Source organism: Malus sylvestris, chromosome 17 (assembly GCF_916048215.2).
Source record: "Malus sylvestris chromosome 17, drMalSylv7.2, whole genome shotgun sequence".
Taxonomy (NCBI): Eukaryota; Viridiplantae; Streptophyta; class Magnoliopsida; order Rosales; family Rosaceae; genus Malus; species Malus sylvestris.
The window spans coordinates 21,657,332-21,684,537 of NC_062276.1; the positions used below are offsets into that span (position 1 = coordinate 21,657,332).

General features: G+C 34.7%; 2 protein-coding genes and 1 long non-coding RNA gene across 6 annotated transcripts in view; 2 read left to right on the forward strand and 1 right to left on the reverse strand.

Annotated features, from left to right (window-relative positions):
- The window catches only part of LOC126612388 (NEDD8-conjugating enzyme Ubc12-like), a 118,435-nt gene that overhangs the window by 61,838 nt on the left and 29,391 nt on the right, over positions 1-27,206 (forward strand). The window contains exon 7 of one of the 4 annotated variants that reach the window (XR_007619032.1): positions 106-396. The exons of 1 other annotated variant lie outside the window; for it this stretch is intronic. Coding sequence is in view for 2 of the 3 variants with exons in the window: in XM_050280798.1 (XP_050136755.1) it covers positions 24,585-24,630 (46 nt within the window). In the remaining variant the exon portion in view is untranslated. Of the gene's footprint in view, positions 1-105; positions 397-24,584; positions 24,727-27,206 lie in introns of those variants that run through there. 2 more of the 4 variants (XM_050280798.1, XM_050280801.1) reach the window with 2 other exon arrangements.
- Positions 8,140-9,259, reverse strand: LOC126612404 (uncharacterized). Its single transcript, XR_007619050.1, has 2 exons — positions 8,998-9,259; positions 8,140-8,819 (listed from the first exon to the last, which is right to left on the reverse strand). It is a non-coding gene; the product is annotated as an uncharacterized LOC126612404 (long non-coding RNA).
- Positions 21,350-22,931, forward strand: LOC126612381 (NEDD8-conjugating enzyme Ubc12-like). Its single transcript, XM_050280783.1, has 6 exons — positions 21,350-21,409; positions 21,513-21,626; positions 21,923-22,031; positions 22,140-22,218; positions 22,323-22,439; positions 22,561-22,931. The coding sequence occupies exons 2-6, from the start codon at positions 21,518-21,520 to the stop codon at positions 22,714-22,716; spliced, it is 570 nt and encodes a 189-aa protein (XP_050136740.1). The 5' UTR covers positions 21,350-21,409; positions 21,513-21,517; the 3' UTR covers positions 22,717-22,931.

Sequence of the window (27,206 nt, forward strand, 5' to 3'; positions counted from 1 at the left end):
GAAAATTTGCCCAACATACTGAATTATTAAGTGTGTTTCTAACGTTGTTCCAAAGGAGACGACGTTAAAAGGTGAGACTGACAAGTAGAGTGGTTTATTTTATAGAAGTCAAGTTGAGTATGCAAGGAACTTCAGATTGATAAAAGAGATTGGGAAGCTATGTTCATGAAGGTTGACGACAAAGCATCGCCGAACACACAAGCTTTTTGTAGGCACAAATTAAGGAAAGTGACAAGAAGAAGAAATCTTTTATGTGATGAGGCACCTCGAACCTCAGTGAAGACGAACCTAGCATCACAAATTGGTTTGGGTACATATAATTATTAGGTTATCTTATTAGATTTTTAAGATGTACCCCTTTTTATTTGAGAAATAAAATTTAATTATAATGTTTCATTGATTTATGAAAAAAACATAATTTAACAAAGCACTTTAATTAAATAATAGAACTATATATTAAACAAATAAATCTCGAATAGTTACAACAATGCCGTTTAATATTTACTTCTCATTACTTGGGCTTTAATTAATATAATTGCATATTGCATCCACTATATTAATTGAACATAGCACCAATTAATTAAGTTTTGCTCTTTATATTGTTCTTTTACACTTTCTGAACTTACAGTTATGTGAATTAAATCTTTGAAAATATATGTGCCCCGGTTTGAATCCCCAAGCATGGTGTCGTAGGTTTGGTATAAGCGTTCGAGTTCAAATCTTTTTTCTCATAAGTTATATGAATTTGGAGTATTCATCAACTTACATGGTCGGTCTTATAATCCTTGTGCGACATAAATAAAAAGTGTACATGTACAGTTGTGTTTTAAAGTCGAGATCTTGATGCTCCCAAGATACATGAACAAAAATAGTTACACTATTCATAGATTGTACATAAGTGATCGGATTTAGATTCATAGATTGTCTCTGTTAGACTAAAAACTTGAGGGTTTTAGAAAATTGGAGGTCTTGTGCGGTAACACTACGTGCACCATTCTACTTAAGTTAGGGAAAATAATACTAATACCTTTGGATTAAGCCTAATGAAGTAGGTTCGAGGTTCATGGGTGGTCTTGCTTTAAGTTGATTATAGAAGGAGTGCAAAGGTATTACTGGTTTTTTGGATATTCAGGATAGAACCACCCGTAACTCAGCCGGGGGGCGGGAAATGGTTTTTGGATATTTAGGGTGTGTGAATAGTTGACAGAGAATACTTTAGGGGTGTGATATTCACACACCCCATTTTACTTCTCACGCATACCTTTTTAATTTTCAACCGTAAGATTGGATGAATTGAAGAATATCAACTGACATAATTTATCAATGGGTGTGTGAGAAGTAAAATGAGATGTGTGGATAGCACATCCCATACTTTCTTGTACCGCACACATAAATTGATAACCAAGTGTTATTATATAAGTAAATGAACACTTCAAGGCACTTGCCATTTGGTATGGTTGTGAGTTTGCTAAGTCTATGGGCTTGCATAGAATTATTGTTGAATCAGATTCTAAAGAGAACATTTCTGCTTTGGCTCATGATATGTCCTCTGGCCGCTAGGAGGCTTATCCTACGTTGACTAAAATCTTAAGGCTTAAGGATATCTTCCAATCATGCCGCTGGTCTTGGGTTCCGAGATCGGTCAATCTGGCGGCGAACCACTTGGCGTCGAGAAGTAACACGGAGATGTGCGGGTCTACTTGGATTAGCCGTCCCCCATCGTCGTTGGTTCATATTTTGAACAAGGATGGTCTCCCTTGTCCCCCATAATTGTATTTTGGTAGTGAAAGGGGTGACGCTTGGCACTTGGTGCTGTGTCTTTAGTCTGTACTCCCATCTTCACTGCTTTCTATTTTTCTCCTCTGGTTGTTGCCTCCTGGTAGGCTTCCTTGTGTTTTAGCTCCGGCCCTGGTTATGAATTTATCCAGTTTCTCAAAAAAAAAAAAAAATTGGACACATCAGCACTTCAACTCAGGGGGTAACCAGAGGTTTAGTCAGCTATATGACTCGGTCCACTAGGCCTCTTGACTTGGGCTGGATCTTGTAAAAGTTGATGGGGCCTCAACGTGGGTTGTGTCAAAGCTTTTACACACTACAGTACTTGAGAAAATAAAATGTTAGGATTAGATGCAACATGCGGGTTTGGAACCCAAGTGATTGATTTAGGTTGTATGTTATTTTTTTTATGAACTATGGTGTGGCTTAAGGTAGCTAGAGTAATGTACAAACATTGTTCTCGTTATATTTTAAAAAATCTCTCCATGTTAGCACGTGTGTTATGATGGATAAAATTGTAATAGCATATGGAATTTAACAATGTTTTCAAGGAGACAATAATACAATATCTACTTGAATAGGGTTAATTGAACTCCAGATTTCCAATTGAGGAGTAAGGAGGAGGTGGGTCCCAGTGATCCTGCCAATGGGTGTAGGATTTTCTCCCTTCCTATTACCATCCCATTACATCCCCTCCTCTCACTCTTCTTTTTGCCTTATTTTCTATATAAAATTTTCAAAACAAGATATAAACATGGCGTAATTGCAACCGTTTAAATAAGAGGTGATGGAAGGGGGGAGAGATTAGGAGGGGAGTTCCTACTCCATAAAACTTGGACTCAGCAAATGTCACGCCTGTACAACAATTGTTGATGGCAGATCACCGACTGCTTAGAAGCCGGACTTGTCTTTGTTTTATAGGCTCAGGCGCAGACTGCGTGTCTGGCTCTGATATGGACAAGGATTGTCTGCCCTCCATTTCCAGTGCCCTCCCCATGCCCTCCTGTTTGTGTAATCACGGTTAAGCCACGTCAACATTTTATATTACTATTCATTTTTGTCTTATTATATATATATATAAAAAAAACAATATAAAATGTTGACGTGGCTTAACCATGACCACACAAAACAGAAGAGCACGGGGAGGGCATCAGAAGTGGAGGGCAGACAATCCTTATCCCTCTGATATGCCATGCTGCAGGCTATAGATGTCCTAAACCCTTTTTTTGGAGCTTTGTTTTTTAAGAAAACTAATGAAATGTTTGAAAACTTTGAGTTTTAATCATAAAGACAAAATAGAAGGTAAAATAAATAATATCATAATTGATATTTTAGTGTAAAAATGTAATTTTTCGTTAAAATATACAGTACCGAGAGGTTTTCTCTAAAATTTGTTTGTTTTTGTTGTTTGGGGGTAGGGGTAGACACCCCCTAGCTAAGACTAAGACTGGACAATATCAACTTTTGTCCTACGATTTTGGTACGATGTAGGCAGCTTATCTCCTCAGACTATGACCTCGTTGCTTTGGTCTGTGGCTGATGGGTGGACACGTCCAATTGATACAAATTCATTGACTATGATGGATCAAGAGTGGAGCATTACAATGGCCGTGATTTCGTTCACCTGCCAAAAGATTTTGCATCTATGGAGTTGCTTTTTTATTTTTTGGAAGGAAAAGTCGACATCATTAACTTGAAAAATTATAAAGAGTTATAACGAAAAGATCATAGTACTGTTTATTTTAACGAGAATTCACATTTTTATACTAAAAAGTCAAACTTGATACTATTTATTTTACCCTTTATTTTGTCCTTATCGTTAAAACTCAAAGTTTTCAAGTCATTTTCATTAGTTTTCCTAAAATTATATTGTTTGTTGAATGAGAAGGTCCAGAATAACATTTGGAGGCTCCTCAATCCAAACTACAAGCCTAAACAAGAAACATGTTTAATAGCCGATCCTTGGCATAAGGTCATGCTTGGAAAGACCTTTATGAGTGGTTTGGGAGTGAGGTGCTTAAAAAAAAAACACTCATGAAAAAAAGCTGTAAGGGTTTTAGGTGTTTGGTAAACTAAAAAAAAGGGCTTATTTTGGAAGCTGCTGTGAGAATAAGCTGAAATCAAAGAAAAAAGCTAAAGCAGCTATTTACAGCTTTGGAAAACTAGTTTTTTTTCAAAGCACACAGAGTTACAGTGCTCCTTTAATGAAAATACCCACTATCAGACTGCTTTTTTTTCCAAAAGCACTTTTACAAAAAAATTTACCAAACACTCGGCTGATTTATTTCACAGCCGCTTATTCTCACAGCAGCTTTTTGTCAAAGCACAACAATACCAAATCAGCCTTTAGTTACACTGAGCCACCTAAGACTAAAGGATTTCCAGTGTTCAAACTGGAGTGTGATATTGATGCTGGTCCACAATGGATGGAGGTTGTTGAACTTGGTGGTCGGGTATTATTTGTGAGCAACCACCATTCCGCCGTATATTGTACTCTATGGTCAAAAGGTAGAAAAAAAAAATATTTATTTTGACTTTGATTACTCGTGTTATGACTCAACCGGATGTAACTATGGAATATTTTCCTTCACAAATAAGAGTATTAGGCATTTTAGTTGCCCCAAAAGTCGTTCTTGGTCGCAGTTGTATACCACATCTTTATGGTTCGTACCCAATCTTTGATAGGCTAGTTTAATTAAATTTTGTTTTGTTTCCTTTTTTAGTTGGAAATATTTGCTTTTTTATTCTTATTCTTATGAAAATCGTTTACTTCTCATACTTATATGCACTTAATACATATATAACTAATGTGAATATATGTATTTAATACAATCTCTTTTATAAGCTAGATAAATTTAGAGCATCCAGATATTATATTAATTTGCATGGTTGATCTTATAATCCTTGTGCGGTATAAATAAAAAGTGTATATGTACAATCGTGAAAGTCGAATTGTGATGGTCCCGAGCTACATGAAACAAAATAATAAAATTCTAGACAAACTGTATATATGTGACCGGATTAAAATTTAGAATACAGTAGCGTTTAGTACAATGCAAAAACGTCAAAGAGCCTTGCACTCTGTTCTAGCAAAACCATTCCTGATTTCATATATAAAACGAGGTACATGAGAGATGTAGTCTTTGTACTCTTTTCTAGCAGCCAAACATACAAAAATGGACTTAAATTAATGAGATCCCAACAAAAGTAGGCTTTTTAGCTAAAATGATCACTGAGATTTGCATAACTCATCACTTTGATACCTAAGATTTGAAATCAATAGAAGTGGTCTTTGAGTTTGTCCACAAGCAATCATTTTGGTCATTCCATGAAAAATTGTGTTAAATAAGGAGCAAAATGACAAAAATAACCTCAATTTAATGAACAATGACCAAATGATTTGACAAAAAGTAAGGGTATTTTTGTCATTTTAGCATTATTTAATGAATTTTTTTCATGAAATGACCAAAATGATTGATGGTAGACAAACTCATGGACCACTTTTATTGATTTCAAATTTCAAGGACCAAAGTGAGAAGTTATACAAATTTCATAGACCATTTTGGTTAAAAAGCCACGAAAGTATTAGGCAGGATAGAGATCGCATTTACATAATTATATGTGTGATTTAGTACCGAGTAGGCATGCATCCCATTGTCCAATTAAAGCACAGCTTAAATTTTGAAAGAGAAATGATAAAGCAATAGAAATTCCAATTCACACCTAAATAAGGAGATCATCATTCGCCATTATTTATACCGAGCGAAGAGAGACTTACTTGCATATTAAACGTTAAGATGTCATTAGTTATAATAGTATTTTGAATTAATTACATATTATTTTGTTGTTTAATTTTTCTTCACGATAATAAATAATTGGTTTGAGATCTCACAACAGCGACATCGATCATGGCAATTTAAATTTGCGTACCTGTAGTAATGTTATGTATTATGCATTGATATATATATACACACAAACACACACAAACACATATATATGTGCATATATATATATATATTCATATGCAATTGCAATTTTGTGTAAATAATTGAGAGATGAAGTCATTATTTGCTGTTTTGAGGATCATGTATATATTCATATACAATTGCAATTTTGTATAAATAGTGCAACCTTGATGGATAATGTTACTGTTTTTAAGTTTCCAACTAATTGAGTTATTACATTTTGTTGTACCAAACATTGTTCCTGATAGATTTTCAAAAATCTCTCCAAATTATCATGTGTGTTATGATGGATAAAATTGTAATAGGAGAACTGTCAAAATCGTAATTGGAGATTGAATTTAACAATGTATTTAAGGAGACAATTATACCATATATACTTAAACAAAGTTGAATTGAAATCCAAATTTCCAATTGAGGTGTGAAGAGGAGGTGGGAGGAGAGGTTGGCTACACGTTTTTTTGTTTTTCTATTTTCATTTTTTGTTTATCCAAAGGGGTACAAAACAGGTCATGGCCCGGAGAGGACAAAGACGACGTTCTCGGCTCCCGGTTCAATGCCGCCTTATACGCCTTGTTTTTTTTGTTTTCTTTTTCTCTATTTTTTCAGGAATTGCTTTCAATAACAACACCAAGCATGCTCCAACAATTTTGGTCTAGCAATAGGTGGCTGCTTCGTTGTTTTGGTTTGTATTGTGGGAGAGCAAGGTGCCGGCCAAATGTGAGGGAGAAGCTGGAGCTTGGTTTGCAAGAATAGTAGATATGTTGGTGTTCGGTTAGAGAGGTAAGACTGATTAAAATTTTAATCATTAAATTAATTTAATGTTGTTTAATATATACCCCTCTTACGATTTTCAGTGTTTTAACAAAACTCCCTAGATTTTAAGAAGAGAAATTTTATTTGAGCTCAAATAACTTCATATGACTTAAAACCAACTTTAAATGTGGATTGTTTTTTTTTGTTATTTTTTTGTTTGTAATTATTTCATAATTATCATCAAGTAAAAGTTGGAATTAACAACAAAACTAAAATTTATGAATAAACTCACATTTAGTAATCAAACCTACTTCGCTCAATATTTATCATACGTTTTCTAGTGTGTTAATATTGCCTACGAAAATATGTTGTTTCGACTTTCATGGCTGGTCTTATGATATTTGTTTATCCAAAGGAATCTGGAATGTTCGAGTTCAAATTTCTCTTTCCATAAGTTAAGTGAATTTAGAGCATATCCAAATATGTTATTTCAACTTGCATGATTGGTCTTACAATTCTTGTACGACATAATAAAACGTGCACATGTACAATTGCAAAAATCGAACTTGTAATGCGCACGAGCACATGAACAAAAACAGTAACATTTTGCGTAAAATGTATATATGTGACTGAGTTAAAAAATCTAGGCTAGAGCTAGGCTTTTGACAAACGAGAATTAACTTTTCATTTTTATAATTGAGTAGACAACTATCAGAAATCAAACCATTTTGGTATCCGAATAAGTTGGGTGCATACTTTGAAAAAATTTATATCAGAAATTCCTAGTTATTAGAATTGCAAAATGCCATTCTGACTTTCATTTTAACTTTTGAAAAAACATTCAGATTCAAAATATTTGTGAACAGATTCAAAAAATTTATTGTCGAAAATTAGAAATCCATTCCGACTTAACTCCTAGTTGAATCTTATTATTTAAATCATAAAGATATCATAAGAGTTGAACCGAAAATCAAATTCACCACAACAACAGTATGGTTTAGGGTTTAAGTGTTTTTCAATGCTTCTTTATAGCATTGTCTATTTTACTAATTACAGTTACCGCAACCATCACGTCCCCCATAGAATACCTTCATACACAGCTCCATCTCTAATATAATTATGGTGGCAATCATTCATTGATTTAGGTCAAAAATCATCCCAAAAAATAGTCATGTTCTTAGGAATAGGATGCATCAAGGAAGCAACAGAGATATTTTTATGGGCTCTAGGTATTTATTTACATATTATTATAGATCTCGAATGCATAATGTGCGTTTTTTTACCCTAGTATGTTGTTCCTACTACCTGATTTCCTTTGTCTTATTATTTAGACATAGTAGAGCCCTAAGTTTTCTGGATTTTGCCCTAGGGATAAATGCTGTAATTCTAATGCATTTTATAAAATTAACGGACAGTGGAAAAAATCTGAAAGATTATGAATATACATTATTCGGGCTTTCAATTACAACTTGCATGTCTCTACTTTTATTTAAAAGTGATCAGGAGACTGTAATTGAAGGGATTGAGAATCCATAGACCTTTTTTCATTTTTAGGTGTATCATATATTTTCTCATTATTAGGGTTGCGAATTAAAATGGTACATATTAAAAATAAAAACATTATGATACACCTAAAAATGAAAAGAAAAACAAAGTTTTGTGGATTCACAATCCCTTCAATTACATTCTCCTAATGACTTTTAAATAAAAATAGAGAAATGCAAGTTGTAATTGAAAGAACGAATAATGCATATTCATAACCTTAAAGATTTTTTCCACCGTCCATCAATTTTATAAAACGCACTGGAATTACAGCATATATCCCTAGGGCAAAATCCAGAAAACTTAGGGCTCCACTATGTCTAAAAAATAAGACATAGGAAATCAGGTAGTAGGAACAACATACTAGGGTAAAAACACAAATTATGCATTCGGGATCTATAATATTTTGTAAATAAAGACCCAGAGCCTATAAAAATATCTCTATTGCTTCCCTGATGCATCTTATTCCTAAGAACTTGACAATCTTTGGGGTGATTTTTTACTTAAATCGACAAATGATCTCCACCATAATTATATCACAAATCACATATTGAACTGTGGTACAAAGGTAATCTATAGGGGACGTGATGGCCGCGAAAGCTAGAATTAATAAAATAGATGGTGCTATAAAGAAGCATTGAAAGACATGGAAGCATACTGTTGCGGTGGTGAATTTGATTTCCGGTTCAGCAACAGCTCCCACTTCTTGACCACTGCCGCCAATATCTTGTTCAGCAATTGGTCCCCTTCTTGACCACTGTTGTCGACATATCATAAAGGATCCTGAAAGAATCCGCATACCATTAATCCTGTTATTTTTGTGCTCTGCATTTTTTTTCACCGACTTTAAATTTCTTATCACACTAGCAAATCTTATACATAAATCTTAAAATAAATTACAAATTATTGAGTCTAGGATCAACAGAAGCAATTACGACATTTCAGATATGGGATAAAATACATTTTCATAGTTGGAAAATGATGCTAAAGCCTCTTGTGTTTCAGAAGGAAGTATATCCTTGCAGTGATGAGAGTTAGGAGGAATTGAGAAGGGAGAGAGAGTGAGGCATGAAGATTGCAGAATGAATTGGGAAAAGATGAGGGTCTCAAGGAAGTATGAAATGATTTGGAATTGGGAAGGTGGTAGTGTTATTATATAGTGTTAGAGAAGCGAAAGGTTTTAGGGTTTTCATGTCTCAAATTACCTGACTCTCACTTCCCAAATTAACCTTGTAATGACCTATGAATATCCGCTAAAATATGTTGTGTGATCGCATAATTTGGCATGAGTAGTGGGGATACCTTGGTAAAAGAAAAGAGGTGAGGTTGGTAGGTGAGAGTAATGGGGATATCTTATTCAGTACGTACTATTTTGTTGTTTTTTTTATCTACTGCATTATTCACATCAATGCGTTTCGGGTTGGAAAGATAGAGAGGAGAGGGCTCGGCCTTGTTAGTTGTCACCATCCCAGAAACAAGCCCTTCACTTTCTGGGGCACATGAAAGTTGCATAGCATACAAACCCCCAATAGACATGCCCATTGAATTCAATTTTTTGTCCTCTCTCTTCCTCTCTGGTAACCTAGCTACATCCATTGTATTTTTTCAGTTTGCTTGCTCAATTGCTTTCTAGGAAGAAATTAAACATTCGATCAACAAGGAAAGTAATAATAATGATTTGTAGATGAAGGTCATCTCATATCTGTCCATCTTCTTTCTTGTGCCCAGAGCTTGCACCCACCTCAGTATATCAACATATCGAGGACTAGTGAGTAGCGCGTACTGATGACTAATTACATGTTCGATTGAAATTTCTTTTCATTAAGATCAATGAAACAAGATGTATCTCTAGACCATCCATAACCGAAATGCAAAGTAAATCAAAGCTCTTATATCTGGGTTCAATCTTTTTATTGTTGGGAACACAAATCGTTCTTCAAAATATGTTAATTACTTGATCATATTTTCCTTATAATTTTGGGGTATTTTGATATGGGTCCAAAGTAACTAAAAATTGGACCTATTTCAAAAGTCAAAAGTCACTAAAAATTAGACCTATTTCAAAAATATGTTTATAAAATTGGACCTATTTCTAATTTTCCCTATAATTTTTCAGTTTTCAGGCTAATAATATAATAAGCATTCTTCATTACACATTGAAAATGCTAATTTACTTATTGTCTTCCATTTTTTTTAGTGTCAAAGCGTAATTAAAATTGTAAAATTTAATTCTCGTTTGTCAACAGCCTAGCCTAGGATTTAGCCAACTGGTTTCACACTAACGACCTCAACAATTTGGAAGATATTTGAGAATATGTATTCTAATTTATTGGAAGGTATCTCTATGGTTTAACACTGTCAACTTATTGGAAGATATTTTTATGCTCCCGGTGAATTAGCTCTATTTTCCAAATTTTGCAGCTATGCCAAGAGAAGGAGAAAATGGTATTGATTCCCCTCGATTATAGGAAATTAAACAGAGAGTAAATGGTAAGTTTTTTTTTCTCCAAAATAAATAATTAAATGCATAAACATAACCAAAATTACAGAATCACGTAATTTGAATTGAATAAAAACTGTTATTAGTACTTCAAAAATCTTATTCTACATTCTTCACAAATATATATATATATATATATATATTTTTTTTTTAATCATAAAAAATTTGGAATGAAAAATATAATTTGTGGAGTGCTAATAACAATTTACATTTTTAATTTATAGCTCTTTCTTACTCGTTCTTTTTATTTCTTTCAAAAACTGTATGCTATTTTTTTATTTATTTCTTTTTCATTATTTTTCCCTCCTCATGTGCTATATTCAGTTTTTCTCTCCCAAATATGAAATCTAGAATGGTTGACTGCTATTATTATTATTTTTTAGCACATCGATTTATTTTTAGAGTGTTGATAGACCAACTTCATTGTCCTATTTTTCCAGCAACATTCTAATTTCACTCACCTTAAAAAATTAAAAAATTGAAATGTTATTTTCTCACCCTTTATTATTTCTAAAGTAACCTTTAATATATATTAAAAATTTTATACATTTTTTTAATCTATCCCATCCTTAATCGTAGCACCACATTCACGGTGCAGCCGAAGCCCCAACCCGCCTGCCCACTCATCCCCATCTCGCAACCCATCCACCACCACCTCTCAATAATCAATATCTTTGTCCCCTACCCACCACCACACTCTCTCCTGATACCTACCCCTCAGCCACCGAAACCTGTCCCCTTTTTCACGCCATAACCAAATCCTTCTCCAACTACATGGCCAACCCATAATAATTACTCTAGATAGCCCCCAACCCCTATCCTCATTTGGGATTTCAATGAATGTCATCCAACCTAAACCCTAGAACCCAACAATTTTTTTTTGGTTCAAATCTGTGGGTGTTCAAAAGTTTCTCCATTGAAGTGGTTATAGTAGTTGATGGTGGCGCAGTATTTACATGTCAGCTGCCCAATTATAAACAAGGGTTTAAAAGTATTTTTCTAAAATGAATATATGTCAATAACATTTTGATTACAAGGTGGGTGAGAAATGGGGTGAGTTTAGTAGCACTCTATTTTTATACTAAATGGAGGGGAGTTTGGCTAAACCACACAATGATCAACCTAATTTGGCATCAAATTCACCATGCACGCAATTCGAACCTAAAACATCTTACTTATGATGAATATCACCAAATCATAATACTGAGTGGCTGATTGACTGTTATTTATATTAAATAAGTAACCTATACTTCCCATAAATGTAGGAAAATGGTTTTGAAGAATCCGATGCATAGGATAGAAGCATGATGGGACTTGAACTCACAAGTTCTTTATGATGCATGACTAGGATTTAATAACCACCTAGCAAGGATTTTTAGGGTTTGGCCTGAGTAGATCAGGGATTTTACTTGATGTAATCAAAATTTGTAACTAAACACCAGTTGAAATCTGTGAGGGTGTTGGCAACCGGCAATATCTTCAATTTCGATAAACAACACTGAAGTCATAGAATTAGCCGACCAATGAGCACTTTCAATTTAGATAAACAGCATTGCTTTGAGACGGACTGATTATCTAAGTCTCTGTCAGCAAATAATCTCTAAGTACTTGTTGGAATAGGTCATCTTATTAGTCTAAAATTTCATCAACTAATGATAGCTCGATCAAGAAATGAAAGCGAGCACGCGAAATTATGTACAATCTTTTATTACATTCTTATTTTATTGATTACATTCCTATTTTGTTTGTGCTTACGAAAATGGCATATCCCGTTGACGGTAGAGTCGAAACCGAAACTGCATGGTTAATCGCTGAAAGATGTTTTCTTGTGTGGAAGAAATTTCATGAAAATTATAGCAGTCGGTATGGAACTAGTCGTAGGAAAAGTGCACTTACTAGTTACTAATATGATAAAAATTTTGAGTTTTGCATTAGGCAAATATAGAGATGCTCAGACAAAAGCGGTGAAAATTTATCAAGGTGACACAAATATTGGGGATGAGGTAAAAAAATTTCTAATTTTTTTATTAGCACCAACTTTTATTTTTTTTGAAATAATTAATTTTTTCCCACTTTATTTGTTTTAGTTGATGCAAGCAAACAGTTGGTACCTAATTTTGCCCAAATTCATCACAAGGTTCAACCATCACAAATGTTGGAAAGTTGTGAAAATTTTGCCTAAAATACTGAATTATTAAGCTTGTTTCTAATGTTGTTCCCAAAAGACGACGCTAAGAGGTGAGACTGACAGGGAGAGTGGTTCATTTTATAGAAGTCAAGTTGAGTATGCAAGGAACTTGAGATTGATAAAAAAGATCGAAAAGCTATGTTCATGAAGGTTGACGACAAAGCATCACCAAACACACAAGCTTTTTGAAGGCACAAATGAAGGAAAGTGACAAGAAGAAGAAATCTTTTCCATTATGACGGACATGGCATCTCGAATCTTAGTGAAGACGAAACTAGCACCACAAATTGGTCTGGGTACATATAATTATCAGGTTATCTTATTAGATTTTTAAGATGTACCCGTTTTTATTTGAGAAATAGAATTTAATTATAATGTTTCATTGATTTATGAAAAAATAAAAATTAACAAAGCACTTTAATTAAATATAATAGAACTATATATTAAACAAATAAATCTCGAATAGTTACAAAAATGTCCTTTAATATTTACTCCTCATTATTTGGGCTTTAATTAATATAATCGCAGATTGCATCCGCTATATTAATTGAACATAGCACCAATTAATTTACTTTTGCTCCTTATATTGTTCTTTTGCACTTTCCGAATTTACAGTTTTGTGAATTAAATCTTTGAAAATCTATATGCGCAGGTTTGAATCCCCAAGCATGTTGTAGGTTTGGGATATGTCACTTGCGTTTGAGTTCAAATCTTTTTTCTCATAAGTTAGATGAAAGTGGAGTATTCACCAACTTCCATGGTCGGTCTTATAATTCTTGTGCGACATAAATAAAAAAGTGTACATGTATAATTGTGTATTAAAGTCAATTGTGATGCTCCCAAGCTACATGAATAAAAATGGTTACACCATTCACAGACTGTACATACATCATTGGATTTAGATTCATTGTCTCTGTTAGACTAAAAACTTGAGGGTTTTAGAAAATTGGAGGTCTTGTGCGGTAACACTACATGCACCATCCTACTCAAGTTAGGGAAAATAATACTGGTTTTTTGGATATTCAGGATAGAACTACCTGCAACTTAGCCGGGAGGCAGGAAATGGGTTTTTGGATATTTAGGGTGTGTGAATAGTTGAATAGATAATACTTTATTGTACCGCAAACATAAATTGATAACCAAGTGTTATTATATAAGTAATTGAGCACTTCAAAATGATTTTTTGTTTGTTTATAATATGATATTTAGTATACCAGACCGTGTTTTTGATACAATGAAAATTTTATGTGGCATGGTTACGTTTTTGTGACATGGCGGTTCCGTAAATGAATCCAGAGGACATAGAAAAAAAAATGAAACGAAAGAATCCGAAGTCCCACGTCTAAAAGTGGACACATCAGCACTCTCAACTCAGTGGGTAACCAGAGGTTTAGTCAGCTATGACTGCCCACTAGGTCTCTTGACTTAGGCTGGATCTTGTAAAAAGTTGATGGGCCTCAACGTGGGTTGTCTCAAAGCTTTCACACAACGGTACTTGAGAAAATAAAAGGTTAGGATTAGATGCAACATGCATGTTTGTAACTCAAGTGATTGATCTAAGTTCTATGTTATTTTTTTATGAAACATGGTGTGGCTAAGGTAGCTAGAGTAATGTACGAACATTGTTCTCGTTATATTTTCAATAATATCTCCAAGTTAGCACGTGTGTTATAACGGATAAAATCGTAATAAGAGAACAGTCAAAATCATAATAGGAGATGGAATTTAAGAATGTTTTTAAGGAGACAATAATACCATATCTACTTGAACAAGGTTGAATTGAATTCCAGATTTCCAATTGAGGAGTGAAGAGGAGGTGGTACCTAGTGACCCTGTCAATGGGTGTAAAACTTGGGAAATTGACCATCTCCGGATTTCTTTCACCGACTTCACTAAATCAATAAATTTGGATCCTTGAAATTTGATTTAACGGTTAAAGTTATTATAACTTTTAAAGGAATCTCCAATTTTTAACCGTTTGATCAAATTTCAAGATCCGAATTTATTGATTGGGTGGAGGGGTAGGTACCCCCTAGCTAAGACTGGACAAGATCAGCTTATCTCTTACGATTTTGGTACGATGTAGGCAGCTTATCTCCTCAGACTATGACCTCAGGTCTGTGGCTGATGAGTGGAGACGTCCAATCAGTACAAATTAATTGATTATGATGGATCAATAGTAGAGCATTACAATAGCTGTGATTTCGTTCACCTAGCAAAGGATTCTGCATTTATGGAGTTGTTTATGATTTTTCATAAGAAAAATTAAAATAAAATTCAAAAAAAAAAATAATAATGAAAAAAAAAACAAATAAAGCCGTATTGAAAGATACTACAAAAAGATAAAAAGGTAATTTTAGTCGGACCTGGATTCTCTCCGAGGCAAACCCTCGGGATCTTGCTGAGCGACAAACACTACAAACAGGGAGTTCCTTTTAAAGTTATAATAATTGTAACCGTTGAATTGAAATTGAATGACCCATGTTTTTCTCTCAGCATGATCCCTAGGGTTTGCCTCAGAGGATCCAGTTCCATTTTAATCACCATTCCGCCGTTATATAGTATCCTATGGCCAGAAGGTTGAGAGAAACAATATTTATTTTACCTTTGATTACCTGATTTATGACTCAACCGGATGTGATTTTGGAGAATTTTCCTTCACAAATAAGAGAATTAGGCATTTTAGTTGCCCCAAGAGTCGTTCTTGATCCCAGTTGCATACTGCACCTGTATGGTTCGTACCTAATCTTTGATAGGTTAGTTTAATTAAATTTTGTTTTGTTTCCCTTTTTTAGTTGGAAAGATTTGCTTTTCTATTTTATTTTTATAAAAGTTGTTTAGTTCTCATACAGTCATACTTATATGCACTTAATACATATATAAATCATGTGAACATGCATATTTAATATAATTACTACATTTAATCATTCATGAACGGAACATAACTACATTGGGATCAAATTATATAAAATAGATTTAATGTCGTGTGGAGTCTTGATTCAATAACCTTTTATTATTGTAGCAAGACGTCAATATAATGATAATCCCGTTTCATATAGTCCATTTTCCTAACAAAGACATATCAAACACTGGATGAAAAAACGGCTACTGGGATAATGTTTTATGCGAAGCCTAAGAATTGTCACATTAGATCATGAACATCGTTCCACCCTATTGAGCATAACTTCCACTTGGAAATCTCCATGCTAGGCTCAGTAACGCTATGGATTATAAGTCTCCTTGTGTCGCAATTTTCGATAAGCCTTAAAAAACGAAAATACAGATAAATAAGATTTACCATTATAGTAATAACTAATCTCCGAGCAAAAACCAAGACAACATCAAATTGTTGAGAAATTTTTTAATGTGCCGATAATATGTCAGGTACACCAAGTGTTGAATACTTAAAAAAATATTCAAATATTTGTCTTATAACACTTGGTATACCATGTCATTTTCCTGACACTGAACACTTCCTTTGAAATGGGCACACCGAACACTTCCTCCAAAATGCCAAAATGCCAACCAATGTCTTACCTAGATGTGAGAAGAATTCGTTGAGTTCTCCTAACAAGTCTCCAAGACCAAGCTCTCGGTGACAGACCAAACCTAAAAGGCTAAAACTAGAAGATGGAATTCAGTACTCACGATCTATCTTGTGGAACTGTTAGCTACATTGCAAAAAATGAAAGATTAGTTCAAAAGAAGATGATATAGAGAGAGATTGAAGGCTCTTGAATTGATTGATGTCTCTGATACAATAGGTCTAGCATAATACATAAACACACATTACACCAAATGTTCTAATGCAATTTGTAGATTTTTTTTTTTAACTTTTCAACTACTTAAGTTATTACATGGGAACTTTAACGAAAAGCTTACAATATTGTTCACTTTAACGAAAAATCGCATTTTTACACTAAAAAGTCAATCATGTTACTATTCGTTGTACCCTTTGTTTTATTTTTATATTAAAACTCAAAATTTTCAAACTTGTTTCATTAGTTTTCTTTTATTACATTTTGTTATACCAAACATTGTTCCTGATAGATTTTCAAAAATCTCTACAAGTTATCATGTGTGTTATGATGGATAAAATTGTAATAGGAGAACAGTCAAAATCGTAATCGGAGATTGAATTTAACAATGTTTTTGACGAGACAATAATACCATATATACTTAAAAAAAGTTGAATTGAAATCCCAATTTCCAACTGAGGTGTGAGGAGGAGGTTGGCCACTTGTTTTTTGTTTTTCTATTTTCATTTTCTGTTTGTCCAAAGGGGTACAAAACAGGTCATGGCCCGGAGGTGACAAACACGACGATCTCGGGTTCCGATTCAATGCCGCCTCATACGGCTTATTTTTTTTTGGGAATTGTTTTCAATAACAACACCAAGCCTGCTCCAACAATTTTGGTCTAGCAATAGGTGGCTCCTTCGCTGTTTTGGTTTGTATTGTGAGAGAGCAAGGTGCCGGGCAAATGTGAGGGAGAAACTGGTGTTTGGTTTGCAAGAATAGTAGATATGTTGGTGTTAATATTGCCTGCGAAAATATGTTGTTTCGACTTGTATGGTCGGTCTTACGATATTTGTTTATGTAAATGAGTCTGGAATGTTCGAGTTCAAAATTTTCTTTCCACAAGTTAATTGAATTTAGACCATATCTAAATATGTTGTTTCAACTTGTATGACCAGTCTTATGATTCTTGTACGACACAAAAAAAGCGTGCATATGTACAATTGTGAAAGTCAAACTTGTGATGCACACTAGCTACATGAATAAAAATAGTAACATTTTGCGTAAAATGTATATTTGTGACCGAGTTTAAAAATCTAGCTAGTCTACATACTTGCATGACTACATGGACAAAAACAGTAAGAGTATCCATAAAATGTATAAAGTTGATTGCAAAAGGAATGCAAGGGTATAATGATATTTTGCGTAAATATATATTCATATATTAGAGGATGGGACATAAATAGGAAAATTAAAAAGTTCCACTAATTTTATTTTATTTTTCAAATTAAGAAGAATCTGGTTGCTTCGTCAAGGTAGTCTATTTTTTTGGAGTCCAAAAAGACTTACCGAGTTATTTTAGCCTCCATAGCCATTATTGTGTATGCCCAAGCGTCAAAAATTGAACAGAGGACATTACCGTGTGAAACATTGAAGATTGATTGTGGTCAACGAATACCATATAGGGATAGAATTGTGTAGTCCTAATTATCTTCCTCGGACACTTTCCTGAGCTTCTGCTCTTATCCGTTTGATAAAAATCCCATGGTCGTAATATAAAGATCAAAGTTAAAATTGAAAATATAATTTTTTTTCTTTTAGATGGAAGTTTCCTGCATGTTTCACTTCCCCTCTTTACTTTACGTCTCAATATCCTCCATCAATTATTGAGCAGCCATGGATGAGAGGGAGAGATAGAGATCGAGACGGGCGATATTTAAGGGTGAGAATCAAACTCAAGATGTTGAATACTTAATTAAATAAGGGGTACCCTTAAATAAGCTACAAGTCCATCGTTGGTTGAATTGAATGCTTGAATTTAGGCGAACTGTTATGTCTTCGGGCCATTGGGGCCAAGCCCGTCTAAGCTTAATTGTTGCTTATAGATAATTATTTGTAAAAATCGTGTTTATTAATTAGCATATATGCTTCATGTATTCTTGGAACAATATGGGTTCACAATTTTAGTTCCATAGCTTTGAATACAAAATGATACGACAAATTCAAAAACTAGTTCCCGTTGTTACACTCGTGTAACTTTATTAACAAAAAAGAAAAACATCAACCTTGTTTTATGAAACTGGCGGGGTGAGCTAGACCAGAGTAAATGAGCATCCAACCATAGCTTAATCCGAGCGACGCCATTTTTGTCTCTGACTTGACGGGTCATAGACTGTATTCTGTGTTACAGTTGCATCCCAAACTTGTTATATGAGAATAGTACGATATTTATTATTTCGATAAACTCGTTTTCGAGTTGCATATTAATTGGTTCCTCCCATAGGCTCTGTTTACTTCTCTTCCAACCCAAAACCCAGCAAAAGGCCAAAAATTTCAGTGGGTATATCTGTTCCATGCTGGGTCTACAACATCTCACATCGATCAACAGAGAGAAAGTGATATGCCTTATATATACATGTTCACCTCCATTTACTACGAGACCTTTTGAAACCTCACTGGCTTCGAAGTTCATCGGAACTCCGAAGTTAAATGAGTTCGAGCGAGAACAATCCAAAGATGGATGATCCACTAAGAAGTTTTTGTGTTTTTCCATAAACAAAATCGTGCAAGCTGAGCCTAAAGCAGATAATATCGTGCTACGATAAAATCAGTCTGGAATGAGACAGGGTCTGCGTTGCCGTGCTTGGTGTGTACTGAGGGGAGAAGTGCTGGGTCTACGTTGTCGACACACCATCACAATATTTCAGTAATTTTCTGGGTCACCAAAATTATTGTATATATCTAATTTTAAATTGACTTGGTCGTTGCTTGGTCTTACACACCAGTCCAAAAACAAGGCTAATTTGGTAAATTCATCAAAACCAGAAGCAGCAGAAAAGCCAGCCTCTTCCCTTCCCTCCCAAGTCCACTTAAACACCATGACCCAACCACTCCCACCCTCACCAGAGAAAAATGCGTGACAGAGTCCTTACCATAGGTAAATGAAAGTTGTGGCCCTCCCTCAGCCTGCGGTCAATCAGTCATAGCTTGTCACATCTTTCATAAGTTCATAGGTTCAACTGGCGTTTCCAAAAACAAATGTGGAAACAAAGAATTTTGTTATTGCCAGAATCCAAATAAAGGTTTTACATATAATATTATTGTTTGTGTCAAACGATTATCACTTACTAATTATCTCCACTTCTTAAAGTTTCAAAGCTCATTTGATATCTTAATGATTTAAATAATAAGATTCAACTAGGGGTCCAAGTCGGAATGAGATTTTAATTTTTGACAATAAATTTTTTTGAATCTCTACACAAAAATTTCGAATTTGATGTTTTTTCAAAAGTTGAAATGAAAATTTGAATGGATTGAGAGATTCTGATAACTAGGAATTTTCGATATAATCTTTTTTTCAAAGTGTGCACCTAACTTATGTCGATACCAACATGTTTTGATTTCTGATAGTTTTCTATTAAATTATAAAATGTGTTGTCAACTCTGTATTTTAGTTTTAGATATAGTTTGTTCATTGATTTTTATATTAATCATACTTGTAAAATATGTTGTTTCGACTTGCACGGTCGATCTTATGATATTTGCTTATGCAAAGAAATCTTGAACATTCGAGTTCAAATTTCTCTTTCCACAAGTTAAGTGAATTTAGAACATATCCAAATATGTTATTTCAACTTGCATGACCGATCTTATGATTCTTGTACGATACATGAAAAAGAACAGTAACATTTTGCGTAAAATGTATATAAGTGACCGGGTTTAAAAATTTAGCTTCTTTACATACTTGCATGACTACATGGACAAAAACAGTAATAGTATCGATAAAATGTATAAAGTTAATTGCAAAAGGAATGAAAGGGCATAATGGTATTCTGGATATCAGTGGACTGAGAGGGATAGTGGTTGGTGGGATTAAGTTTTAGGTTAAGGAGGTTTTGCACCAGTATACAGTTGCGGTCACAATGGCTACATGTTTTTTGATTTTCTGTTTTCCTTTTTTATTTGTCCAAAGGAATTTTTAGTACCCATTCCTACCGGCTGCTGCGTTTGAAATCCTATATTTACAGCTATAGTCACTCACTCACTCCCTCCCTCCCTTCTCTCTTACTCACTCCCTCTATCTCATTCCTATGTCCCTCGTCTCTGTAAACTCGCTCTCTCTATCTCCTTCCTCTCTCCCTCTTCTCTGTAAACTCGCTCTCTCTCCTTCTTCTTTCTCCCTCTTCTCTCTTCCACCTTTCTGAAATGGAACATCCCGAGTTGGCTCACATTCTACCTTTTGTTTACGGAGGTATTTTCCTGCTTTTTGTTCTATATACTTGTATTGTTTACTTAGGACAACCTGCGGAGGATGACAACCTCCGGAGGGGGAATGCTGCTCAACTGAGCGTCATTCCCCCTCCGGAGGTTGTCCTTGAGCGTCATTCTCCTCCTCCGCAGGTTGTCCTAAGTAAATAATACAAGCATATAGGATAAAAAGCAGAAAAATACCTCCGTAAACGGAAGTTAGAATGTTATGTCGTTGATATAATTTGTATTTTTAGTTTTCGAATACATTTTTATTTTTTTTTCAAATACAGTCGAGGATATGTTGTTGATATGATTTGTATTTTTAATTTTTGAACACATTTTTATTTTTATTTTTTCAAATACAACTGACGGCATGTCATTGATATGATTTGTACTTTGGAATTTTTTTTTCAAATACAGCCGACGACATGTCGTTGATATGATTTGTATTTTTAGTTTTCGAATACATTTTTTATTTTTTTTTCCAAAGACAGTCGACTGCATGTTGATATGATTTGTATTTTTGGAAAGAGAAGCCTATGGCCGCACGAACCAGTAGCAGGAAGACAAGAATAGAGAAGAAAGGAAGATTATAAATCCGTTTCATTCCTTGGCCGTCTTCATTGTGCCTCTCCTATCTTTGCTTTCCCATTCCATTTCCTTTCCTTTTGCTTTTCTGCGGCATTTCGTTTAGCAGGTTTTCTTCGATGTTTTTGTTCACAAATTGTTAACACTTACAACAGACATGTATGGTTCATCTTATTACCCATTTTAAATTTGTGCTTTTCTTTTAATTACAGAAACCATGATCAGATTGTTTAAAGTGAAAGAAAAGCAAAAGGAAACAGCTGAAAACGCAAAGGAGAATGGTCTCGTAAAGAAGCAAAGTGCAGGAGAATTGCGTCTTCATAGAGGTAAATATGATTTTAGGATGTATATATGTTATGATTTGTTGCAATGTGGTACAAAGTTATACGCTTACATGCATATTAAGTTCCTAAATACACGTTTAACTCCAACGTACGTAAAGGCAAGGTTTCTGTGTTTATTTTAATTCCTTCAACCAGTCCTTCAATTGTAATATGACACAGAAATCAACGCAATGACGTTTTAGGATTCATATTGCCGATCCTATTTAGTGAGAAAAGGCTTTGTTGTTGTTGTTGTTGTTGTTGTCGTCCTTCAATTGTATTACGATGTTGTCTTGTAGATATAAGTGAGTTGAACATGCCAGAAGAATGCAAGATTTCATTCCCCAATGGAAAGGATGATTTGATGGACTTTGAGATTACCATTACACCTTATCGGGGATATTATATGTAAGTAACCTTTGATCTGAAGCTTCATTTGGCTCTCTATACGTTGTTTGGATTTTGCAACTTCGATGTCATCTTGCTGACACCGACATTTTGTACCTCTTGTCGCAGGGGTGGTGGGTTTGTCTTCACGTTTAAAGTTCCCGCAGTCTACCCTCATGAGCCTCCGAAGGTCAAGTGCAAAACCAAGGTAACGAAACCTTAGTTATATCAGAACTTAACTTTCGTGTATATTGGTTACGATCCAAACCATAATATATATCTGGTGTTGTATAATGCATACCATATGTGCAGATCTACCATCCCAACATCGACTTAGAAGGAAACACTTGCCTTAACATTCTTCGGGAAGACTGGAAACCTGTCTTAAATATAAACACTGTTATTTACGGATTGTATCACCTATTCACGGTATCTCTGATCGCAACACAAAATATTTCGTGACCTCAAACAAACTATCCGTTTTGTTTTTTCTAGGTTTTATTTGGTTGTGTGCCTGTTGTGAACTCAAATCCTGCATTTCTTCATGCAGGAACCTAACCATGAGGACCCCTTGAATCAAGAAGCAGCTGATCTTTTGAGGGACAATCCAAAATTGTTTGGTTTGAACGTGAGAAAATCGATCGAGGGAAACATATGGGTGGGAGGGGCCCATTTTCCTGGGTGCAAAACGGGTGACTTCTACTGATTTGGTTTATCTAGGGTTTTGCTTCTTCGTGGTCCAACCATGGTTGTATGAGGTTGAAGGTTTGTATGTTTTTTGGGTGTTTTCTGCATTTCAGGTGAGTACTTGGTGGGGGATTGTCTGGTGGCACATTTTCAGCCCATACTTGTAGCAGGAGAGTGTGTATTAGTGTAATTTTGATCTTCCTTCCATTAATAAGATGGCATCATGTTAAGGCTTGGTTTTGACTTGCTATTTCAATTTAACTGTCGTGGCCTTTTTTTGTTGATGGTTCAATAATTTGGGGATGCAGTTATTAATAAAACAACAATTCAACATATCGTGTCTCCCAGTTCAACCTCAATCATTTACGGTCTTGTCTTGTGGCAAATTTTCAGCCCATAATTTGCGGGTGCATGTATAAAATCATAACTATTATACGTATGATTTAGCATTTTGCTCATTCGGAGTATTAGATTAAACTCATGAAAACATAAAACTTCAGAGAAATGGGACTACATAGTGGCGGTGTCCCAATCCCTTATGCATCGTCATGTGCTTTAATTTACTGACATAACATTTCATGATTAGTTTAAAACATCATCACTTCAGCATGTTAGTTGTATGCGAGTTCTTCTCCCAAAGATGCATGAATGCAAATTGCAATCAGTTTTTCAGCATGTTTTATCCATATCCCGTAATTTTGGGTTGGGCCTGGTGAAATAGGCATTAAATGTTGGAATTCAAAGCCCATTGTCTTACCCAAAAGCCGTTTTCCTTCTTCCTCTTGTGTAACTCAAATCCCCATGAACACTGTTATTTACGGATTGTATCACCTGTTCACGGTATCTCTGATCTTAACACAAAATATTTCGTGACCTCAAACAAATTATCCGTTTTGTTGTTACTAGGTTTTATTTGGATGTGTACCTGTTGTGAACTCAAATCCTGCATTTCTTCATGCAGGAACCTAACATCGACTTAGAAGCGGGAGCTGTTGCTGAACCGAAATCAAATTCATCATAGTATGCTTCCATGTCTTTCAATGCATCTTTATAGCACCGTTTATTTTTCTAATTCCATTTGTGAGATGATATGGTGGCGATCAATTGTCAATTTAGGACAAAAATCACCCTAAAGATAGTCAGGTTCTTAGGAATATGATGCATCAGGGAAAGCAATAGAGATATTTTTATGTCCTCTAGGTTTATGTAACGAAGATTATAGATCCCGAATGCATAATTTGCATTTTTACATAGTATGCTGTTCCTACCACCTGATTTCCTTTGTCTTATTTATTAGACATAGCCCTAAGTTTTCTGGATTTTGCTCTAGGAATAAATGCTGTATTTCTAGTGCATTTTATGAAATTGATAGGCAGTGGAAAAAATCTTAAAGGTTATGAATATGCATTATTTGGTCTTTCAATTACAACTTGCATCTTGTACTTTTATTTTAAAGTCATCAAGAGACTGTAATTGAAGGGATTGAGAATCCATGGACGTTTTTTTCTTCATTTTTCGGGTATCATACATAAAATGAAAAAGGTATGATACCCCAAAAATGAAAAAAAAAAAAGTTCGTGGATTCTCAATCCCTTCAATTACAGTCTCTTGATGACTTTAAAATAAAAGTACAGGATGCAAGTTGTAATTGAAAGACCAAATAATGCATATTCATAACCTTTAAGGTTTTTTCCACTGTCTATCAATTTTATAAAATGCACTAGAATTACAACATTTATCCCCAGACAAAATCCAGAAAACTTAGAGCTCTACTTTGTCTCAAAAATAAAATAAAAAAGGAAAGCAAGAATGCGAAATTATGTACAATCTTTTATTACATTCTTATTTAATTGATTACATTCCTATGTTGTTTGTGCTTACGAAAAGGCATATCCCGTTGAAGGTAGGGTCGAAACCGAAACTGCATGGTTAATCGCTAAAAGATGTTTTCTTGTGCGGAAGAAATTTCATGAAATTATAGCAGTCGGTATGGAACTAGTCGTAGGAAAAGTGCACTTACTAGTATGATAAAAAATTTGAGTTTTGCATTAGGCAGTTGTTGAGATGCTCAGACAAAAGCGGTGAAAAATTATCAAGGTGACACAAATAATGGGGATGAGGTAACAATTTTCTATTTTTTTTTTTGTCAGCACCTACTTTTATTTTTTTGAGATAATTATTTTTTTTCCCACTTTATTTGTTTTAGTTGATGCGAGCAAACAGTTGGTACCTAATTTTGCCCAAATTCATCACAAGGTTCAACCATCACAAATGTTGGAAGGTTGTGAAAATTTGCCCAACATACTGAATTATTAAGTGTGTTTCTAACGTTGTTCCAAAGGAGACGACGTTAAAAGGTGAGACTGACAAGTAGAGTGGTTTATTTTATAGAAGTCAAGTTGAGTATGCAAGGAACTTCAGATTGATAAAAGAGATTGGGAAGCTATGTTCATGAAGGTTGACGACAAAGCATCGCCGAACACACAAGCTTTTTGTAGGCACAAATTAAGGAAAGTGACAAGAAGAAGAAATCTTTTATGTGATGAGGCACCTCGAACCTCAGTGAAGACGAACCTAGCATCACAAATTGGTTTGGGTACATATAATTATTAGGTTATCTTATTAGATTTTTAAGATGTACCCCTTTTTATTTGAGAAATAAAATTTAATTATAATGTTTCATTGATTTATGAAAAAAACATAATTTAACAAAGCACTTTAATTAAATAATAGAACTATATATTAAACAAATAAATCTCGAATAGTTACAACAATGCCGTTTAATATTTACTTCTCATTACTTGGGCTTTAATTAATATAATTGCAGATTGCATCCGCTATATTAATTGAACATAGCACCAATTAATTAAGTTTTGCTCTTTATATTGTTCTTTTACACTTTCTGAACTTACAGTTATGTGAATTAAATCTTTAAAAATATATGTGCCCCGGTTTGAATCCCCAAGCATGGTGTCGTAGGTTTGGTATATGCGTTCGAGTTCAAATCTTTTTTCTCATAAGTTATATGAATTTGGAGTATTCATCAACTTACATGGTCGGTCTTATAATCCTTGTGCGACATAAATAAAAGGTGTACATGTACAGTTGTGTATTAAAGTCGAGATCTTGATGCTCCCAAGATACATGAACAAAAATAGTTACACTATTCATAGATTGTACATAAGTGATCGGATTTAGATTCATAGATTGTCTCTGTTAGACTAAAAACTTGAGGGTTTTAGAAAATTGGAGGTCTTGTGCGGTAACACTACGTGCACCATTCTACTTAAGTTAGGGAAAATAATACTAATACCTTTGGATTAAGCCTAATGAAGTAGGTTCGAGGTTCATGGGTGGTCTTGCTTTAAGTTGATTATAGAAGGAGTGCAAAGGTATTACTGGTTTTTTGGATATTCAGGATAGAACCACCCGTAACTCAGCCGGGGGGCGGGAAATGGTTTTTGGATATTTAGGGTGTGTGAATAGTTGACAGAGAATACTTTAGGGGTGTGATATTCACACACCCCATTTTACTTCTCACGCATACCTTTTTAATTTTCAACCGTAAGATTGGATGAATTGAAGAATATCAACTGACATAATTTATCAATGGGTGTGTGAGAAGTAAAATGAGATGTGTGGATAGCACATCCCATACTTTCTTGTACCGCACACATAAATTGATAACCAAGTGTTATTATATAAGTAAATGAACACTTCAAGGCACTTGCCATTTGGTATGGTTGTGAGTTTGCTAAGTCTATGGGCTTGCATAGAATTATTGTTGAATCAGATTCTAAAGAGAACATTTCTGCTTTGGCTCATGATATGTCCTCTGGCCGCTAGGAGGCTTATCCTACGTTGACTAAAATCTTAAGGCTTAAGGATATCTTCCAATCATGCCGCTGGTCTTGGGTTCCGAGATCGGTCAATCTGGCGGCGAACCGCTTGGCGTCGAGAAGTAACACGGAGATGTGCGGGTCTACTTGGATTAGCCGTCCCCCATCGTCGTTGGTTCATATTTTGAACAAGGATGGTCTCCCTTGTCCCCCATAATTGTATTTTGGTAGTGAAAGGGGTGACGGTTGGCACTTGGTGCTATGTCTTTAGTCTGCACTCCCATCTTCACTGCTTTCTATTTTTCTCCTCTGGTTGTTGCCTCCTGGTAGGCTTCCTTGTGTTTTAGCTCCGGCCCTGGTTATGAATTTATCCAGTTTCTCAAAAAAAAAAAATTGGACACATCAGCACTTCAACTCAGTGGGTAACCAGAGGTTTAGTCAGCTATATGACTTGGTCCACTAGGCCTCTTGACTTGAATAGGGTTAATTGAATTCCAGATTTCCAATTGAGGAGTAAGGAGGAGGTGGGTCCCAGTGACCCTGCCAATGGGTGTAGGATTTTCTCCCTTCCTATTACCATCTCATTACATCCCCTCCTCTCACTCTTCTTTTTGCCTTATTTTCTATATAAAATTTTCAAAACAAGATATAAACATGGCGTAATTGCAAC